Below are 19,649 nucleotides of genomic sequence, written 5' to 3'. Positions count from 1 at the left end.
CTTCCAAGTACTGCGGTATTGCATCACCAGCCCATCTCTCATTTTATGAGATACATAAGGAAGCTATCATTTCATAAATGTCAGTTAACATGTTAGGTGTTTGTCACATTCACAGTGAAAAAGCTTTAATAAACTCATTTTACAGTTAGTTAATTGAAACTAAAGTTAAGCAAACTGCCAGAGTTTGACAAGAATTGTTGTACCCAGGTCTGAGTCAAGATTAATATTTGACTTAAAGACAGGACAGTAGATAAAATTACAATAAAATGGTCTGGGAGATCGGCTAGTGGTAGAGTGCTTGCCTAGCATTCACGAACACCCAGGTTCGATTCCTTGGTACCATATACATGGAAGAGCTGGAAGTGGTGCTGTGGCTCAAGTGGTAGAGCTCTAGCTTTGAGGAAAAAGCTCAAGGACAGTGCCCAGGCCATGAGTTCAAGCCCCAGGACTGGCAAAAGATAATTACAACGAAGTATTTTCCTAAATAAATTTTTCTTATATATGTATATTTTAATTGAATATATACAAGTAGGACAGTGGTGGATTTGGTTTTTATAAGGAAAATTTGATTCCCTTGAGAGTTAATAACATTTTCATATTAAAACAATAAACATTAATAAATACAATAAACCCATAACTAAAGAGGATTTAAAACTCTCAGCTAAACATAAGGAGGGGTTCTAATGTTGTACATTTTTTCTAGCTCTCAACTTGCTGTAGGTGATTTCCATTATACACAAAAATAGACTGAAATTTTTAAAATGAAAAGCTTATGGAAAGAAATGTGATAACTTGAAAATTTTAGAGAACTAGTAAGATTGAAATTTAAATCTGATCTGTGAAGGATTTTAAAATGCTTATTACCAATATTAATGCACTAATACTTTATCATATCTTTAAGAACCTAAATATTTTCCTAATGTACCTTTTACCTTTTTTTTGTACAGTTTATGTTTAATAAGGTGGAAACCTGTAAGCTTGTTTGTACGAAAACATACCATACAGAGAAAGCTGAAGACAAACAAAAGTTAGATTTCTTGAAAAAGAGCATGTTACTGAATTACCAACATCACTGGTAAGACATGGAGATTTGGGATTTGGGGCTTTTTAAAGATGAAAAATCTATTTCCATGACTGCAAATTATTTCATAGACTGCATAAAACAAAATTAATTGATTTCCTTTTTTAGTTGTAGTAGCATGAAGTAGTGACTTTTACTTACCAGAATATTATTAAAGTTGGTAGCATACAGTATCTTTTAACTGCTGAGATTACTGCTATCGCTGGTACTTCTTTTGGTACCTAGGCCTAGTACATAAAATACTTGCTTTGTTCATGTGTACTTAAAGAGGAGCATAGTTCTGTTTAATATTTTATAAGTACAGACAAACCATGTAGAACTTTCAACAAGTTTCTTAACCAGTCTGTGTTAAAATGAAAAGTACTTTGTATTTTTGTTTTAAAAAAAAAAAAACGAAGCCATGGGTGGTGAGTCATGCCTGTAATCCTAGCTACTCAAGAGGCTGAGATCTGAAGATTGTGGTTCAAAGCCAGCCTGGGCACTAAAGTCTGTGAGACTTATCTCCAAATAACCACCAGAAGATGGGAAGTGGTGCTGTGGCTCCAGGAGTACAATGGTAGCCTGGAGCTAAAGAGCTCAGGGACAGCACCCAGGCCCAGAGTTCAAGCCCCATGACTGACAAAAACAAAACAAAAACCAACCAACAACTGTGCTTATTATTCAGTATTCAAACAGTGTTTGTAAGAGGCTCTCAAAATCCATTGAAGCATGACCATTATAGATAAATTTGCTTGTTGTAATTGCTATATCTGTGGAATCAAAGTGGGTCTATTTTTTTCCCCTTTAGAAAGTACTAGAAGAGGGGACCCAGAGGACTACCTTTTAATTTTCCTTGAAGATCCTGTTTGTATCTTGAATTGAACCATTTGCCTGCCTGAAGGAGGTTAGGAGTTTTAGTTGAGACCTTTTAGTCCTATAACACAGAAAATCTAATTGAGGCTTCAATTAGACCACTCAGTTCTTTCCCCTCAAAGGACTTCTGACAAGAAAAACCTCTGAATATTTGGCTCATCCATGGCTAGACAAGTTTGTTCTGATCAACAAATGTAGCATGTACTTGAGCCACGTAGAATCAAGTTCCTTTAGGCAAGTGGGGTTCTGGTGGAAGAAGAGGAACAGAGCTATCAGAAACTTGGCTGTTACTCTAGTATCAGCAGCTCCTCACCCATATAAGATACTGTGGGTATACATTTAATTACTGAGTAAGTATATCTTGGGATGCATTATATCCTTGAATGATATTCCCCTTGATGTTTTGATTTTTCTTCAGGCGCCAGTGGCTCATACTTATAATCCCAGCTACTCAGCAGGTTGAGATCTAAGAATCAGGGTTCAGAGTCAGCCTAGACAGGAAAGCCTGTGAGACTTTTACCTTCATTTAACCACCGTAAAACTGGAAGTGGTGCTATGATTCAAAGTGGTAGAATACAGCCTTGAGCAAAAAGGTTCAGGCCCTCAATTCAAGCCATATGACCCACAAAAAAAAAAAAATAGCCCTCTTTTCTCCCATTTACTCTAATAGCACCAGATTCATTGACTGAGTAAAAGAATTACTGTAGGCCTTTGATGATATACCCTTTTGGGCAGGTGGCACTATTTAGTGTTTAGTTCCTGAAGATAATAGAAGCAAAAGCTGGGGATATAACCATGGTTGAATATTTGACTAGAATGTACAAGACCCTGGGTTCCGTAACACTAGTACTTAGAAGAAACAAAGAGAAGTAGTTCTTTTAATAGTCTCCATCAAGGAAAGTACTTAGAGATCTTTTGAACTACTTAATGATGTGATTAACCCAGGCCCTATTTTTATACCATGATAGTTAGTAGCAATAAGAATAAATAGTTTTAAGTGGTTTATATAATTATGAAGAATTTATAGTAGTAAAATTTACTAACAACTTGTGATGGGTTCATCAGTTGCAAACTTAAACTAATCTACCTTAAAAGAAAGTAGAGTGCAAAAATACTGGTAAATAATTTTGAATTGAATTGGAAAAGTTGATAATTTCAAATCTGAATCCATTAACAACAGCAACAAAAAAACACCTAAACCATATCAGAAATAGAGTGTTGGTAATGCTAGACAAAAAGCTGTAGACTTTAAGTCTGCTCATTACGCTTTTTGGAAAACGGTGATTCACAATGATGAATTATTAAAACCACTAGTTGAGGGGCCAGGAGTTTGGCATAGTGGTTGAGTGGTTGCCTAGCATGCACAAACACCCACGTTTAATTCCTCAGTGCCACATACACAGAAAAAGTCAGAAGTGTGGTCAAATGGTGGAGCTCTAGCCTTGAGAAAGCCCAAGGACAGTGCGCAGGCCCTGAGCTCAAGCCCCAGGACTGGGAAAAAATAAAATAAATAAATAAACTTCTGTCGGGACTGGACTTACTTTAGAAGGTTCTTATTATGGAACTTGATTTTAAGCCTGGATAGCACAGTTAGTAGAGCTTAGGTATGCATCCCTGAGAATTTGAAAGACCTTCAACAGTATGCATTCTATACAGAAATTTTATTGTGAATGTAGCACACTTTATTTTATACTTTGTACTGAGTTAAGAGAAAAGAATCATTTTCTAAATTGTGAAACTAACAAGCAGTACAGGAAAATATTAAATAAAACAAGTAAAAATCTTCTACCATTCACAACTTTCAGTCCTATTCCCTCCCAAGAGGTAGCACTATTCTCCTGCATACTTTTTTATTTTTCTCTGTAGTCACAGGTATGTAAAAGTATGTATACCTCTTAGTTTCATAGCTTGTTGGACTGGCAATTTCTAATGGGTATATCACTTGTGGACATAACCTATTATACTTTAAAAAGAGAAGAAGAAAAAGTACCAGTAAAGTTGTAAGTTGATGGTTTCAAGTCTGACGATACTATGGTGTACGTAATCCCAAATCCTACATAAGTTAGCAAAGAGAAATAAGATCCTGTTCTGGAGGTAATCCTAATGAATAGGGTAAGTTTACTCACGTTAAAGCCAACCAGAAAGACTTCAGTGCCGATTTTGGTTATTTTAATCTGATGAGAAACTTTTTTGTGTGTGTGTGCCAGTCCTGGAGCTTGAACTCGGAGCCTGGACACTGTCCTTGGACACTTTTTGCTCAAAGCTAGTGCTCTGCCACTTGAGCAATAGCTCTGGCTTTTTCTGTGTATGTGATTCCGGGGAATTTATCCCAGGACTTCTTGCATGCTAGGCAAGCACACTACCACTAGGCCATGCTCCCTACTCCCTGATGAAAAACTTTTTAAATAATTTATTGGGAATTTAGTGATTCTTAAGTGAAGCTTTATTAGTAAAAGTATTTTAAATGGAGTTCCTGGAGGATAAAGGGAAATAATGAGGCATGCTTCATGGTAAAAAGTCAGGATCAGCCATTCAGCTTTTATTGGTGAAAGCCTTCTCATATTCTTTTCCTCTGGCAGATTAGAACTTGAATTAAACATATTTTGATACTAGAAATTCAAATAAAGACTGCTCCTGAACTTAAGAAATAGTCTTTAAATTTTTTATTATTTCAAAGGATTTGTTGTTTTTAAAATGAATTCTATCAGAAGCATGCTATTTCATCAAGGCTTTATACAAATGATATATAAGATAGTTGCTTTAAAAAAAAACAACCCAGCTTGCTCTCTGAATTCCTCATTTTGTAACTAGCACTATAATTTTTATGTAGTACTTTGTCTCTAGTATGACAACATACAGGTATTATATGGTTTATATACACTCATGAACTAATCTTCATTCACTGTCTAAAAAATTAAAGCAGTTAACTTTGGGTCTCTAGAAAGTCTGAATTATTTATTTTATATAGCATTTTTATTGAATTGTTTTATATTTCTGATATTTTATAGTCTTTTCATTGGAGTTAGTAGCCTGCTGGTTAAAATAATAAGCAACTTAATAGTATAGGTGATTCTAAAACTTGGTACATCAGGTACTAAGAGCATTTTAATGTGATGAGGCATGTTTTATTAGGTCATTAATGTACACCTTGGGTGAATATACAATCATAATTTTGCTTCCTAAGGCATACATTAATTAACAGATAAAACATGCCCTGGAGTGTTGTCTTATTGTGACTAATTTCTTTTATTTGTATCCTACAGTGTGTTCAGGGCATAGAGGACCACATGCTTAGACTTTGATGTAGTTATACAATACCATGGAACCTTATTCTTTTACGCTTTTTTTTTTTTTAAGACTCTTTGTAGCTTAATAGCAGCATCTTTTAGAAATCATTGGATCTATAATTTTAACAGATGCTTCTATAGTTTTCACTTTCTTACTTGGCCCTTTAGTTAAATATCTTCTCATTGTAGTTACATTCTCTTTTTACTGAACTACCTGAGTAATAATACCACTTCTATAATATTCAATTATGGTTCCCAATGAGCTGGATATATTGCTTTGCACCTATTTAAATCTTTGGGTGCCCTGTTAAAGGTAAATTATACTTTGATCTCTAGATAATACCATAAATTAGCAGTTAATTTTTCTTTGCTACGATCATATTGGTATAGTGTTATTGTGAAATACTATCTTACATCAGAGTTCTTTGTGGTTTGGTATCTTAAGAAATTTACATGTGGGCCGGGAGTTTGGCCTAGTGGTAGAGTGCTTGCCTAGCATGCATGAAGACCCAGGTTCGATTCCTCAGTACCACATACATAGAAAAAAAGCCAGAAGTGGTGCTGAGGCTCAAGTGGTAGAGCTCTAGCCTTGAGAAAGTCCAAGGACAGTGCTCAGGCCCTGAGCTCAAGCCCAAGACTGGCAAAAAAAAAAAAAAAAAAAGAAAAGAAATTTACATGTTTATATCTTACAGAGTAATGAGCTGATCTAGGCAGTAATTTTAGTCAAGTTTGCTGGTTTCCTTGCTAATTCGACTTATTTCTGTGCATAGGATTGTGGATAATATGCCTGTGACGTGGTGTTATGATGTTGAAGATGGTCAGAGGTTTTGCAATCCTGGATTTCCCATTGGCTGTTACATTACAGATAAAGGCCATGCAAAAGATGCCTGTGTTATTAATGTAAGTTTGTAAAAAAGTCAATAGATTTTCTTTTTTTAAGAGAATTGTTTTTTCTTAAAGATTGAGTAATAGTAATTTAAATATAAATTATTTATATTTACAAAATAAATCCTAAAGTACAGATACTTAGATCATAAACTTCAGCCTGATTAATAATGTATAAATTTAATTCTAGGATTAAAATAATTGATATGTGGGGCCAGGAGTTTAGCCTAGTAGTAGAGTTCTTGCCTAGCATGCATGAAGACCTGAGTTTGATTCCATAGTACACATACATAGAAAAAGCCAGAAGGGGGCCAGGAGTTTGGCCTAGTGGTAGAGTGCTTGCCTAGCATGTACGAAGACCCTGGTTCAATTCCTCAGTACCACATACATAGAAAAAAGCCGGAAGTGGTGCTGAGGCTCAAGTGGTAGAGCTCTAGCCTTGAGAAAGTCCAAGGACAGGGCTCAAGCCCAGGACTGGAAAGAAAGAAAGAGCGAGAGAGAGTGAGAGAGAGAGTGAGAGAGAGAGCGCGCGCCAGACTACGACTGGCAAGGAAGAAAAAAAGAGAGAGAGAGAGAAAGAGAGAGAGAAAGAGCGAGAAGTGGTGCTAGCTCAAGTGGTAGAGCTCTAGACATGAGAAAGTCCAATGGCAGTGATAAGAAAGAAAGGAAGGAAAGAGCCAGAAGTGGTGCTAGCTCAAGTGGTAGAGCTCTTGACATGAGAAAGTCCAATGGCAGTGATTAGGCCCTGAGTTCAAGCCCCAGGACTGGCCAAAAAATAATAATAATAATTCGTATTTGGCTCAATATTGTATCCTGAGGGCTAGGATTTTGTTCTACCTCTGTTAAAAGTTAAATTCTTAATACATAAAAAATGTAGCAAAGAATGCCTGTAATCCTAGCTACTGAGGAGGCCGAGATCTGAGGATAGTGGTTCAAAGCTAGCCTGGGCATTAAAGTCCATGAGACTCTTACCTCCATTTCACCATTAGAAAACCAGAAGTGGCGCTGTGCTGCAGTGGTAGAACAATAGCCTTGAGCTGAAAAGCTCAAGGACAGCACCCAAGCCCAGAGTTCAAGCCCTGCCACCACCAACCAAAAAACAAAAAAACGTCGACAGTAGAATAATATCATAAAGGCCCCATTATAAATTTATGAAATATGTATTGCAGAAGTTTAGTGCATTACTTCACATACATTGATGCCCTTTCTCATGTCATGGTCCCCATTTTCCTCCTCCTACCCGCCACTCATGTTGTTTTCCCCCCTTCCCTATCCAATTTCAAATAACCCATCAAGCATATATACAATATATCAGATAACAAAAGTGAGATACTGTAACAATATGAGATAACCAAGTACTATATCTTCGAAACCATTATTCTACAATTAAAAGTGGATTCAAGGTTGAGAGTTTGGACTAGCATGCACAAAGACCTGGGTTTGATTCCTCAGTACCACATACATAGGGGGAAATAAAACTGGATTCATAGAACAGACATTATCATAGAACATGATTAAAATTATTGGATATAAGGACTGGGCATGGTGGCTCGCTTATGAAATCCCAGGTACTTAGGAGGCAGAGATTAAGAGGATTATAGTCTGAGGCTGGTCTCTGGCAAAAGCATGGGACTGTGTCTGAAAATAACAGGATGGGATAATGGCTCAGGTGATAAACTCTTCCAAATACATCAACAGTACCCCAGTAACAAACATGCAATCAGGTGAATTAATGTTAGCATAATAGTAACACCCTGACTTACTGGGGGTATGGGCATATGTGTATTCCTGTCTGTAGTGGGGCTTGAACTCAGAGCCAGGGCATTGTCCTTTAGCTTTTTCATTCAACTACTTGATCCACAGCTCCCCTTACCACTTTTTAAAAAAAACTGGTAGTTAATTAGGTAAGTCTCATGATCTGAGATCCTCAGACTTCAGCCTTTTGAGTTACTAGGAGTATAGGTGTGAGCCACCGATGCCTGGAGAGCTTGATCGTGAAATTTGTTATAGGTTAATGCTTTTTTTTGTTTTTTGCCAGTCCTGGGCCTTGAACTCAGGGCCTGAGCACTGTCCTTGGGCTTCTCAAGGCTAGAGCTCTATCACTTGAGCCACTGCACTACTTCCGGCCTTTTCTATGTATGTGATACCAAGGAATAGAAACTGGGTCTCATGAATGCTAGGCAAGCACTCTACCATTAGGCCAAACTCCTGGCCCCAGGTTAATGCTTTTATGAGAGTTGATCAGAGGAGACACTTAGGTTGTTGATTTAGTCCAAAGTTACAAAGTTTTAAGAAAGGAATATTTTAAATGTATATGGTTTAAGTGTGTTTAGTGTTTTATATAAATTAATTTTATTATAAGTAAAAAGCTAGAAAATATTTATTAAATTTATGTAAAAAATTATAACTTTAAAGAGCACAACTTATCCTTTTCCTAAGTTTATGAAAGAGTTGTGGTTAAAACTTAGGCATAATAATGGGAAAGAATTAAAATTTTATACAAGTTTAAATTTTCTTAATTATAGCCCATTTTGAAGGTTTTTTTGTTTGACTTGTGTAGACATTTTTCTGTCTTTAACTAATTTCTGTTCTACAGTCAGAATTCCATGAAAGAGATACCTTTTACATCTTCAACCACGTTGACATCAAAATATATTACCACGTAGTTGAAACTGGGTCCATGGGAGCAAGATTGGTAGCTGCTAAACTTGAACCAAAAAGGTAACTATATACATCAATAAAAATGCAAATAATTGATTAAGTTCTAAATACTAAGTCCCAGTGATTGTAAATAGAGATTCCCTCCTTGAACACTTGTTTGTTAAACTTGTCATTTAAAATATGATGTAAAAATCAACACTAATAAATTCTTTTTAAAAAGTGCAAATAAATGCGTGAACTTAGGTGCAAATAATAAGTATTTGGAGCCCAGTTAACTTATTCTTTAACCATTGTCCTGATAGTTGAGAATTGGTGTGACTAAACCTCCCGTTAGCTTGATTTGTTAATGAGTATCTTTCTTATTACTTTGTCTTAATAAGTGATTATGCCACCTTTTGAGCAGTTAGCTCAGTGTTCCCTGTAAAGTGGAAGGAGCACAGTCTTGGTAATGTGTGACCTTCCTGGTGAGAGGTCCAGGGGAGTATCCCTACAAGTACATGAAAAACTATTGAAAGAGCATCATAAAAGTTGTCAGGGATATTAACATGTTTTGATACTTTGATGAGTGTTAAATATGACTGTTCCTTCTGTTTAACTAGCTGCTTTTCCACATTCTATGCTAAGCTCCTTTTGTTGCCTTTTCATTTTTAAGATTATTTAGCCAGACACAGCCATAAGTACCTATAGTCTCAGCATTTAGGAGGCAAGAAGGAAGGATTACTTGTGCCAGGAGTTCAGAATATCCTGGGTATCCTTTTTTTTTGCCAGTCCTGAGGCTTGAATTCAGAGCCTAAACATTTTCCTCAAGGCTAGCACTCTGCTACTTGAGCCACAGCACCATTTTTGGCTTTTTCTACATGTATGGTACTGAGGAATCAAACCCAGGTCTTCATGCATGCTATGCAAGCATTCTATCACTAGGCCAAACTCCCAGCCCCCAGAATATCCTGGGTAACATAGTGCCAGACCTTGTCTCAAAAATGCAATAGTCAGCCAGGCACTGGTGGCTCACGCCTATAAGCCTGGAGGCCAAGATGTGAGGATCGTGGTTCAAAAGCAGCCTGGGGGGCTGGGAGTTTGGCCTAGTGGTAAAAGTGTTTGCCTAGCATGCAGGAAGATCCAGGTAATCCTTGGTACCACATATATAGAAAAAAAGCTGGAAATGATGCTATGGCTCCAGTGGTACAGCTCTAGCCTTGAGAACCAAGGACAGTGCTGGCCCTGAGTTCAAGACCCAGGACTGGCAAAAACAAGAACCAAAAAAAAAAAAAAAAAAAGCCTGGGAATGAAAGTCTATGAAATACGAAACTCTTATCTCCGATTAACCACCAGAAACTGGAAGTGGCACTATGGCTCAAAAGGATAGAGTGCCAGCTTTGAGCTGAAAGCTCAGGGACAGCGCTAAGGCTGAGTTCAATTCCCACTACTGACCAGAACAAAAGAGAGTCAATCCAGGAGCAGGCACTGAGGCTCGCCTGTAATACTAGCTACTCAGGAGGCTGAGATCTGAGTATTAAGGTTCAAAGCCAACAGGGCACAAAAGAACCTGAGACTCTTATCTCCAGTAAACCTCCAGAAAAGGGAAGTGGGGCTTGGCTCAAGGGTAGGGTAGTAGCCTTGAGCTGAAAACTCAGGGATAGTACCCAGGCCAAGTTCAAGCCCCATAACCCACAAAAAAAAAAAAAAAAAAAAAGTTAAATACTGTGGGTTCCAAAGTTTGCTCATAATTTTGATTAGTGATTTTATGCATATAATTAAGCCTACTGTTTATATGAAAATATTTGTACTATTAAATACAATATGAATAATTTCATATTTTAGTGACCAGCAACATTGTGAAATATATACAGAATTTCTTTTTTATTTTTTTTTTAGTTTATTTATTTTTTTATTGTAATTAGTAAAAGGGTTACATGATATTTGCCAGATAGAAGGTGCATTAATTCACATACATTAATACCCTTTCACATGTCTTGGTACCCATTACCCTCCCCCCCACACCCCCACCCATACACAGAATTTCTAAACTATTTTATCCTGTTTTCTGAACTGTATTTTAATGGCATCTTGCCAAAAATGTTTTTCCCCACAGCTTCAGACATACTCATGTAGATAAACCAGACTGCTCTGGACCCCCCATGGATATAAGTAACAAAGCTTCTGGGGAGATCAAAATTGCCTATACTTACTCTATTAGTTTTGAGGTGAGTTTGTTTTTATCTTTAGTATAACTCAGAAATTGATTTTAAGTTAATACTATTTAAACTAATTGAAAATATTAAGGATTAAGCTCATTAAATGAGCTGATTTTCAGAACAGTTCATCAGTGTACTAGGCAATGAAATACATCTTGAAATAAAGTTTTAATGTGAATAAAAAGGTGTAGGAGCCTGGCACAGTGGCTCATACCTATAGTCCTACTCAGGAGGCTGAGATCCGAGCATCAAGGTTCAAAGCCACCCCAGGCACAAAAGGACCTGAGACTGTTATCTCCAACTAACCTGAAGCAGATAGGAAGTAGGGCTTGGCTCAAGGGTAGGGCAGTAAATAGCCTTAAACTGAAGAAGTCACGGATGCTGCCCAAGCCCAGGGGTAGGGCGATAGCCTACCTGTCCCTGAGCTGAGCTCAGGGACAGCACCCAGGCCAAGTTCAAGCCCCATAACGGTACAAGGGGGGTGCGAGGTGTAGTATGGGCCAGGAGTTTGACGGGCCTAGTGGTGGAGTGCTTGCTAAGACCCAGATTTGAATCCTCAGTACCACATACATAGAAAAAAAGCCAGAAGTGGTGCTGTGACTCAAATGGTGGAGCTCTAGCCTTGAGAAAGCCCAGGGACAGTGCTTAGGCCCTGAGTTCTAGGCCCAGGACTGGCAAAAAAAAAAAAAAGATATAGGAAATAAGAGAATTGAGCTTGATTTGTATTATGCCAAGCGATACATGTAAGACATAAGATAGAACATACCCTAAAATCATTTGGAAAACAATATTAGGCAGTATTCCACCTCTAGTTTTTAAAAGGCTGGACAATCTAATAGAGTTGCAATGTTTAATGCCTCATATGTGTTTAGTTGTGTAAGGCCAGCACAATAGACTGTGTGTATTTCTAAGAATTAAGAGCTTAGTATGAGTGACATTTGCCAGATGCTCAGTATACCTTAACTTTCGTTTGGTCAGTTGTCCCACAGACATAAAGAATAAGTTCCTAGCAGAGTACCCACTAGTTCATATCTATAATCCTACCTGCTCAGGAGACTGAGATCTGAAGATCACAGTCAAAGCCAGGAAAGTGCATGAGACTTTTTCCCAATTAAGCACAAGAAAGCTAGAAGTAGATATCTGTGGCTCAAAGTGGTTGGTCTCTAGCCTTGAGCAGAAGAGCCAAAGGACAGTTCCCAAACCCTGAGTTCAAGCCCCATTTCTGTCACAAAAAGAAGAAATAAAATCAAGTTCCAGTCAGTTGATTTCTAAAGAAACCAATATAGATTTAATGATTGACATTGAAAAGCATAGCTTTATTAGCTATAATGTAAAGCAAGACTGTTAGAACACTTGTATGTAAGTATTGTGGATGGTTTGGTTTTTGTTTTTTAATTTACTACTTAATCTCATTCTCATTTACACTAGATAGAGAAAATCTTAAACTCCTTGAATCTCGTTACTAACCCAAGTTATACTGTTAGAAATTGCAAGTATTGAGTGAGGGGAAGGAAGCAGTTTGAAGGAAATTTGGATTCCTAATGTGTGTTGTCAGCAGATTGTCAAAGATTCTTTTTCTTTCACCCTCCAGGAAGATAAAAATATCAGATGGGCATCTAGATGGGACTATATTCTGGAGTCTATGCCTCATACTCACATTCAGTGGTTTAGGTAAGAGTATAGAGTTCATCTGGTACTGGCCTTTTACTTTGTTCCTTTGGACATTTCATTACTTCTCTATCCCTCTCTAGTATACTCAGAAGTCTGTTCTTGGATTCAAAACTTGGCTTTAAGTGTGATGAGGTATTTGCTTCTGAATCTAAAAATATCTACCTTATAAAAGGAATGTTAAAGGAGATAATGGGGTAGACCATCTTTGCACATCACTGGCTGCCTGCCATGCAAGAGTGTTCACTATAGAGGCTGCTGTTGTACAGTGATTATTATACTCTCCAAAGTGTGGCTCAACCCTGTCCATAGTGCTATAGTGCTGTCGTTTCCTTTTCCTACTTGGCTAACTAATCTTCTTGGCACTCACTAACTTACTGAATAAATGTGTTCTTCAAAAAGTTTCTTAGTGTATGTTTTGTAATGATTTAGGCTCATAGTTATTTAATAATGTTGACCTAGATAAAAACAATTCTAGTTTTAAAAAGACTAAAACTGTAGGACTTGGAGATAGTAATTCAGTAGTAGATCCATTGTGTGATCCCTTGAGTCAATCACTAACACCAAAAAAAAAAAAAAAAAAAAGAATGCTGGGTATAGTAACATATACCCGTAATCCCAGTTGAGTTAAGAAGATTGTCAGTTTAAAGGTAGCCTGGGAAAGTTGGCAAGACATGTCTCAAAAGAAATAATTATAATAAGTTCGTAATGCTATGTATTCACTAGAAGGAAACATGGAAAAACATAGTTCATTGAATTTGTTAGGTATTAGGTACTATTTATATTTTGATGAATGCTATTTCAGTATTATTCAATAGACAGTTTTTGATATTGTTTGTAAACTTACATTGATCAGGTTACAAATTAAACATGATGTGCTTATTTCTAGCATAATGAATTCCCTGGTCATTGTTCTCTTCTTATCTGGGATGGTAGCTATGATTATGCTACGGACGCTGCATAAAGATATTGCCAGATATAATCAGATGGATTCCACGGTGAGTAAGTGGAAATATTTTATTTGCTTAGTTTCAGGTTCCTAAAGATAGTCTTTATATCACTTTCAAGAAAACTGAATGTATAGCTTTAAAATTTGCTTTTCAAGAAAGTTGAAAATACAGCTTTAAAAATCTACTTTTGAGGGCCGGGAGTTTGGCCTAGTGGTTAATAAAGTGCTTGCCTTGCATGCATGAAGACCCGGGTTCGATTCCTCGGTACCACATACATAGAAAAAAGCCGGGAGTGGTGCTGAGGCTCAAGTGGTAGAGCTCTAGCCTTGAGAAAGTCCAAGGACAGTGCTCAGGCCCTGAGCTCAAGCCCAGGACTGGCAAAAAAAAAAAAAAAAAAAAAAAAAAATCTACTTTTGAAACACTTCTCAAAAGTTATCTTCACGTTTTCAAATACGAAAGTGATACTTGACTGGGCGCCAATGGCTCATGTCTGTGAAAGAAGTTTGGAGACAGCACCCAAGCCCATAGTTCAAGCCCCAGAAAAAAAGACAGGGTGGAGTAGGGGGAGAAAGAGAAATACTTAACCAGAGGCTCATGCCTGTAATCCTAGCTGCTCACAAGGCTGAGATCTGAGGATTATGGTTCAAAGCCAGCCCGTGAAGGAAAGGCTCTCTGAGACTTATCTCCAGTTAACTACCAGAACTTCCCATGACTAGGGGAAAAAAGAAAAAAAGAATTGGCATTCTATAAGATGTTAGTCATCACAGCATTCCTCGATGAACTGTTCACAGCCTTGCCCAGATCTGGAAGCAAGTGCAAAATAGGTTGTGTGTGTACAACTCTGACGCTGCCTCTTTCTCTTTCTGACATTCCATCAATGTCACCTTCTTCCCATCCTACCATCAAGTTGGGAAGTCAGAATTGAATAGGATAACTGAGGCATTTCTTAAATTTGTGTATATTTCCATTTTAAATATCAGTTTTCATTGAATTTATACTTATTTCAATTTTGCGTTTAGTATATAAGTACCTTCAAGCTGGGGTCCCAGGCTCACGCCTGTAATCCTAACTACTCAAGAGGCTGAGATCCGAGGATCGAGATTGAAAGGCAGACCAGACACTAAAGAATGTGAAACTCTTATCTCCAATTAACCACTAGAAAACAGGAAGTGGATTTGTGACTCATGGGGTAGGGCAGTAGCCTTGAGCTGATGAGCTCAGGGACAATACCCAGGCCCAGGGGTAGGGCGGCAGCCTTCAGCTAAAGAGCTGAGGGACAGCTCCCAGGCCCAAGAGTTCAAGCCCTACAACCCACAAAAAAAGTAACTTCAGTGCCCCAGGCTCATTTATTCTTATTTTAAGTTGCATGATAGTTACATGTTTTATATTTTGTGGTGACATAATAATATTTTTTTTAGGATCAGAATAATACATAGTGAATGCAAAACGTCATGTTTTCGTGTGTGTGTGTGTGTGTGTGTGTGTGTGTGTGATCTAGGCTAGTGCCACTACTTGAGCCACAGTTCTACTTTTTTTAGTAGTAGTAGTTTATTTAAGATAAGGATCTCACAGACTTTCCTACCGTGGTTGACTTAGAACCTTGATCCTCAGAGCTCAGCCTCCTTAAATAGCTAGGTTTACAGGCATGAATCACCAGTGCCCTCTCTTGTGTTTTCAGTGTTATTCCCATTTTCTTCACCTCTTCCCAACTTCTATCGTGTTCGAATTGGGAAAAGAGTGCATTAATAATTATAAACTTAGAGCTGGTCTACTCTGTAAGCTCTTTTCTTTGACTTGGGTTGATTATACATCTTAAATATTTTATGTCTTAATAACTATATATATGGGCTTTAATGTGCAACATTCCTTTAGTAACAATTCAAGAAAGTCATGTAAAGTTCCATGAGGTAAGCTCTGTTCTTCAGAACTGAAGTAGGTATTAACATTTATTAATATTTTTATTTTAAAATTGTATGAAATGTTCATCAGTGAACAAATACTGTAGTTGTCTTTATAATTCCATGTGATATATTGTGCTGATTTCATTATCCTTGTAGGAAGATGCCCAGGAAGAATTTGGCTGGAAACTGGTTCATGGTGATATATTCCGCCCTCCAAGAAAAGGAATGCTCCTGTCAGTCTTCCTAGGATCTGGGACCCAGATTTTAATTATGACTTTTGTGACTCTCTGTAAGTGTTAAGTGAAAAACTTTTAAAGTTAACAGTACTTCTTCTAAGTATTTGAGAACCAGCTTTCTTCAGTTAATTAACGAGGCTAGATTGTTCCTAAGAGTTCTTTTTACACTCAAAATCTGTATTATTTGTTTCTGAGTGCATCAGGATCTTTCCCAGAAACTTGAAACTGCAAGTTTGAGTTATATAGGGCCATAGTGATATACTACATTAAACGTTATTGAGATCTACGTTAGCTGGTAAACGCATGTATTTTTTTCCTGAGATTGTATTTGTTTTTTGCTTTTCTTTCTTTTTTTTTAATTTTAATTTTAATTTTTTATTTTTTGCTGCTTCTGGGCCTGGGCACTCTCCCTGAGCTCCTTTTGCTCAACGTTAGCACTCATCACTTGAACCACACTGCCACTTCTCATGGACTTTTCTGCCCTATCTGGCTTCAAACTGCAATCCTCAGATCTCAGCTTCCTGAGTAGCTAGGATTACAGGTGTGAGCCTCTGGCCTTTAATTTTAAGAATGAGATAGATATGTAATCTAAGCGCTAAGGAGGTGGAGGTAGGAGCACCACAAATTGGAGGTCAGCTACACTGGCTGAGGTGTTTTTTTTTTTTTTTTTTTAATTTAGGAGAGGAATGCAAAGGTATAGTGCATCTGATTATATGAAATAATATTTATCAAAAGAACTCCAGGAAATGGAAATGAGGTTTTTCTCTTTGTTTTGCCTTGTTCATTTTTCTGTCTTTAGGAGGATAGGGCAGGATGGGGCATAGAAATGGAGGGGCAAAGGGTAAACAAGTGCAGCAATGATACTGTCTGGATACTGTGTTGAAAATGAACTACACAACTTGTGGGTGGGAACAGGAGAGGGAAACTGGGTGAGAATCAGAGAAGGAGTGACACTGTCCAAAAAGAAATATACTGACTTAGGTAACTGTAACCTTTCTGTATATCACCTTTATCATACAAACATATGTGTGTGTGTGCGTGTGTGTGTGTATATACACTTTTTTTTTTTTGGGGGGGCCAGTTCTGGGGCTGGAGCTCAGGGCCTGATCACTGTCCTTGGCCTTTGATCAAGGTTAGCACTCTTATCACTTGAGCCACAGTACTACTTGTGGCTTTTTCTGTGTATGTGGGAATAAGGAAGCAAACCTAGGTCTTCATGCATGCTAGGCAAGCAATAAAAATAACTTAAAAGAATACAAGGAAAAAAAAAAGTCAGATCTGCCATTTTACATCAAAGGAAGCCAAGTAATAACATGTAAAAACCTTGTCTTTTAGTTTTTGCTTGCCTGGGATTTTTGTCTCCTGCCAACCGAGGAGCCCTGATGACGTGTGCTGTCGTCTTGTGGGTACTGCTGGGCACACCTGCAGGCTATGTTGCTGCCAGATTCTATAAATGTAAGTAAGCACTGTTGTGGCTACGTCAGATACATGATGCTCCAAAGCAGGTATTCCAAAGGGGAAAGACATGGTTGGGTTCTCCTTTGTTATGTGAATAACTGTCCTTAGATTTATCTGTGATAAATGCTGTCACAATGACATAGGTAATGTACATGCTGCTTGTTAATATCCCTTCCATCCTTTTTCTGTTATGCTTTGGCTTCACAGGTCAGGCTAAAACAGCTTAGATTTGGTATATGCGTAGAAGAAGCATGTGGGAACTGACAGTGCAAATGAGAATTGCCTGGAGTTTTGTTTTGTTTTGTTTGTCAGTCATGGTTCTTGAACTCTGGGCCTGGCCACTGTCCCTGAGCTCTTCTGCTCAAGGTTAATTCCTACCATTTTGAGCCATGGTACCACTTCCAGTTTTCTGGTGGTTAATTTGAGATAAGAGTCTGATGGACATTTGTGCCAGGCTGGCTTTGATCTCAGCGTCCTTAGTAGCTAGGATTACAGACATGAACCACCAGTGCCTGGCTGAGAAAGACCAATTTCTTAACTGAAACAAGTACTATATCTAAGTTTACCCACTCTCACATAAAGAGATTATATTGTATCAATTTAGTATTTATAAAAACTTAAAGATTTATTTTTAGAGCCTTAAACTTATGACATTGTGTGTGTATGCTTGCACACACTGCTTCTGAAATTTGAACTAAGGGCCTACGTGCTGTCCCTAAACTTCTTTTGCTCAAGGCTAGTGTTCTACCACTTGAGCCACAGTGCTGCTTCAGCTTTTTGGAGTCGTTTATTGGAAATAAGAGTCTGACAGACTTCCCTGCCTGGACTGCCTTTGAACTACAATCCTCAGATCTCAGCCTTCTGAGTAGCTAGGATTATAGGCATAAGCCACTGGCACCTAGCTTGGTTTTAATTTTTGTGAATTTTCCCTTTACTAAAAGAGAGAGGACTAGATTAGTAACATGTATAAAACAGTCAGACCCCTGCCTACCATACAAGTGTTATTTTATATCTTACTCATCCCTTTCCTCCTTATTTCATCTACACTGGCCTTCTCAGCCAGGCTGTGCACTATCAAACTTGACTCTCCATCTACTTGCCCAAGTAAGACCGCATCCCACTGCCTCTCCATCCTTCATATCACCCTGCTGCAGTTTAGGTGTGTGTTAATTAGTCAGAATGTTACTGAGAGGTGCTGCCTTGACACTGTCAAGAGAGGAAAAAAGTTCATGGAGTGGAATTGGGGGTGGTAAGTGGGGAGGTACATCTTGCTGCATTTGCCTGGTTGGAATTGAATTCTTGGGCTTAAGCAGTTCTCCTGCTACAGGTATGTGAATCACAATACCAAATTTACAGAATCTTTTCTTACATTTCACAGACATGAAATTATTAAACTCTTAATAATTTGCAATAGTAGCTCTTAATTCATATCAAATATTAATTATAGGTATATAGGCAAGTGGTAAACTTGCTAATTAATGATAACAAGTATGGAGATACAACAGTGAAATTCCCTGTTATATAACTAATATAAGCCAATAGAAAAACATTTAAAAACTAAACATGTACCAGTGACTCGTCCTGTAATCCTACCTACTCAGGAGGTTGAGATCTAAGGATTGCAGTTCAAAGCCATCGTGGGTAGAAAAGTCCCCTAAGATTTATACCTTCAATTAACTATCAAAAAGTCAGAGCTGGAGTTGTGACTCGAGTGGTAGAGTATTACCTTTATGTAGAACAGAAAGTTCAGAGACAATGCCCAGGCCTTGAGTTTAAGCCCAGGATTGGCAAGCACACTCACAAAAGGCTGTAATCCTCTTTCTGTTCTTATTCTTTTAACCTCTGTTAGATATCACAGTGCAGATGAATCCTTAAGAATCAGGCCTACTGTGGAAATTTTAAATGTATAACATGTCAGACTTTAGGATTCCTTATTTTAGAACAAATAAATGGGGGTCCTCAGTGTGTCCTTTCTGTGCCTGGACCCATTGATTAATACTAGTTAAGATTAATGCAAAAATAGATAAGAACTGGTCTCGATGACTCACCCTTTCATATTGGGTAAGCAGTATTGCTGAAGCAAAAATCTATATAGTAGCATTTAGTCAGGATAATCCTCTGTTATGTTCTCAGATTTGAACTATTTGGTGAAATATATCATTCCATAGTTGTAGACATCATTTTGAGAATGAACAGCCAGTGCTCCTTGACAGTTTGGTCAGTACTGGACTTGGGAATATGAGTATTTGATTTACCTTTAAATAAATTTTATATTTATACATTTGTTTTCTTCTGTAGCTTTTGGAGGTGAAAAGTGGAAAACAAACGTTTTGTTGACATCATTCCTTTGTCCTGGGTAAGCGAATTTTTTTCAATTCTTTAGTTGTTTTGTTTTTTTTTTTTTCTTTGTTGATTTGATATATATTTGCCAGTCCTGGGACTTGAACTCAGGCCCTGGGCACTGTCCTTGGGCTT

At 37.7% G+C, this 19,649-nt stretch overlaps 1 protein-coding gene across 1 annotated transcript in view; it reads left to right on the top strand.

Moving 5' to 3' along the window:
• The window catches only part of Tm9sf2 (transmembrane 9 superfamily member 2), a 61,131-nt gene that overhangs the window by 23,760 nt on the left and 17,722 nt on the right, over nt 1-19,649 (top strand). The window contains exons 4-12 of the mRNA XM_090341931.1: nt 948-1,075; nt 5,991-6,120; nt 8,702-8,826; nt 10,859-10,970; nt 12,553-12,632; nt 13,519-13,627; nt 15,637-15,769; nt 17,052-17,171; nt 19,473-19,530. Coding sequence (XP_090198057.1) covers nt 948-1,075; nt 5,991-6,120; nt 8,702-8,826; nt 10,859-10,970; nt 12,553-12,632; nt 13,519-13,627; nt 15,637-15,769; nt 17,052-17,171; nt 19,473-19,530 — 995 coding nt within the window. The remainder of the gene's footprint in view (nt 1-947; nt 1,076-5,990; nt 6,121-8,701; nt 8,827-10,858; nt 10,971-12,552; nt 12,633-13,518; nt 13,628-15,636; nt 15,770-17,051; nt 17,172-19,472; nt 19,531-19,649) is intronic.

This window comes from Megascapheus bottae, chromosome 11 (assembly GCF_031878675.1).
Source record: "Megascapheus bottae isolate mThoBot1 chromosome 11, mThoBot2.hap1, whole genome shotgun sequence".
NCBI classification, from domain to species: Eukaryota; Metazoa; Chordata; class Mammalia; order Rodentia; family Geomyidae; genus Megascapheus; species Megascapheus bottae.
The sequence above is the reverse complement of the archived record's forward strand: the minus strand, read 5'-3'. Positions and strand labels throughout refer to the sequence as shown.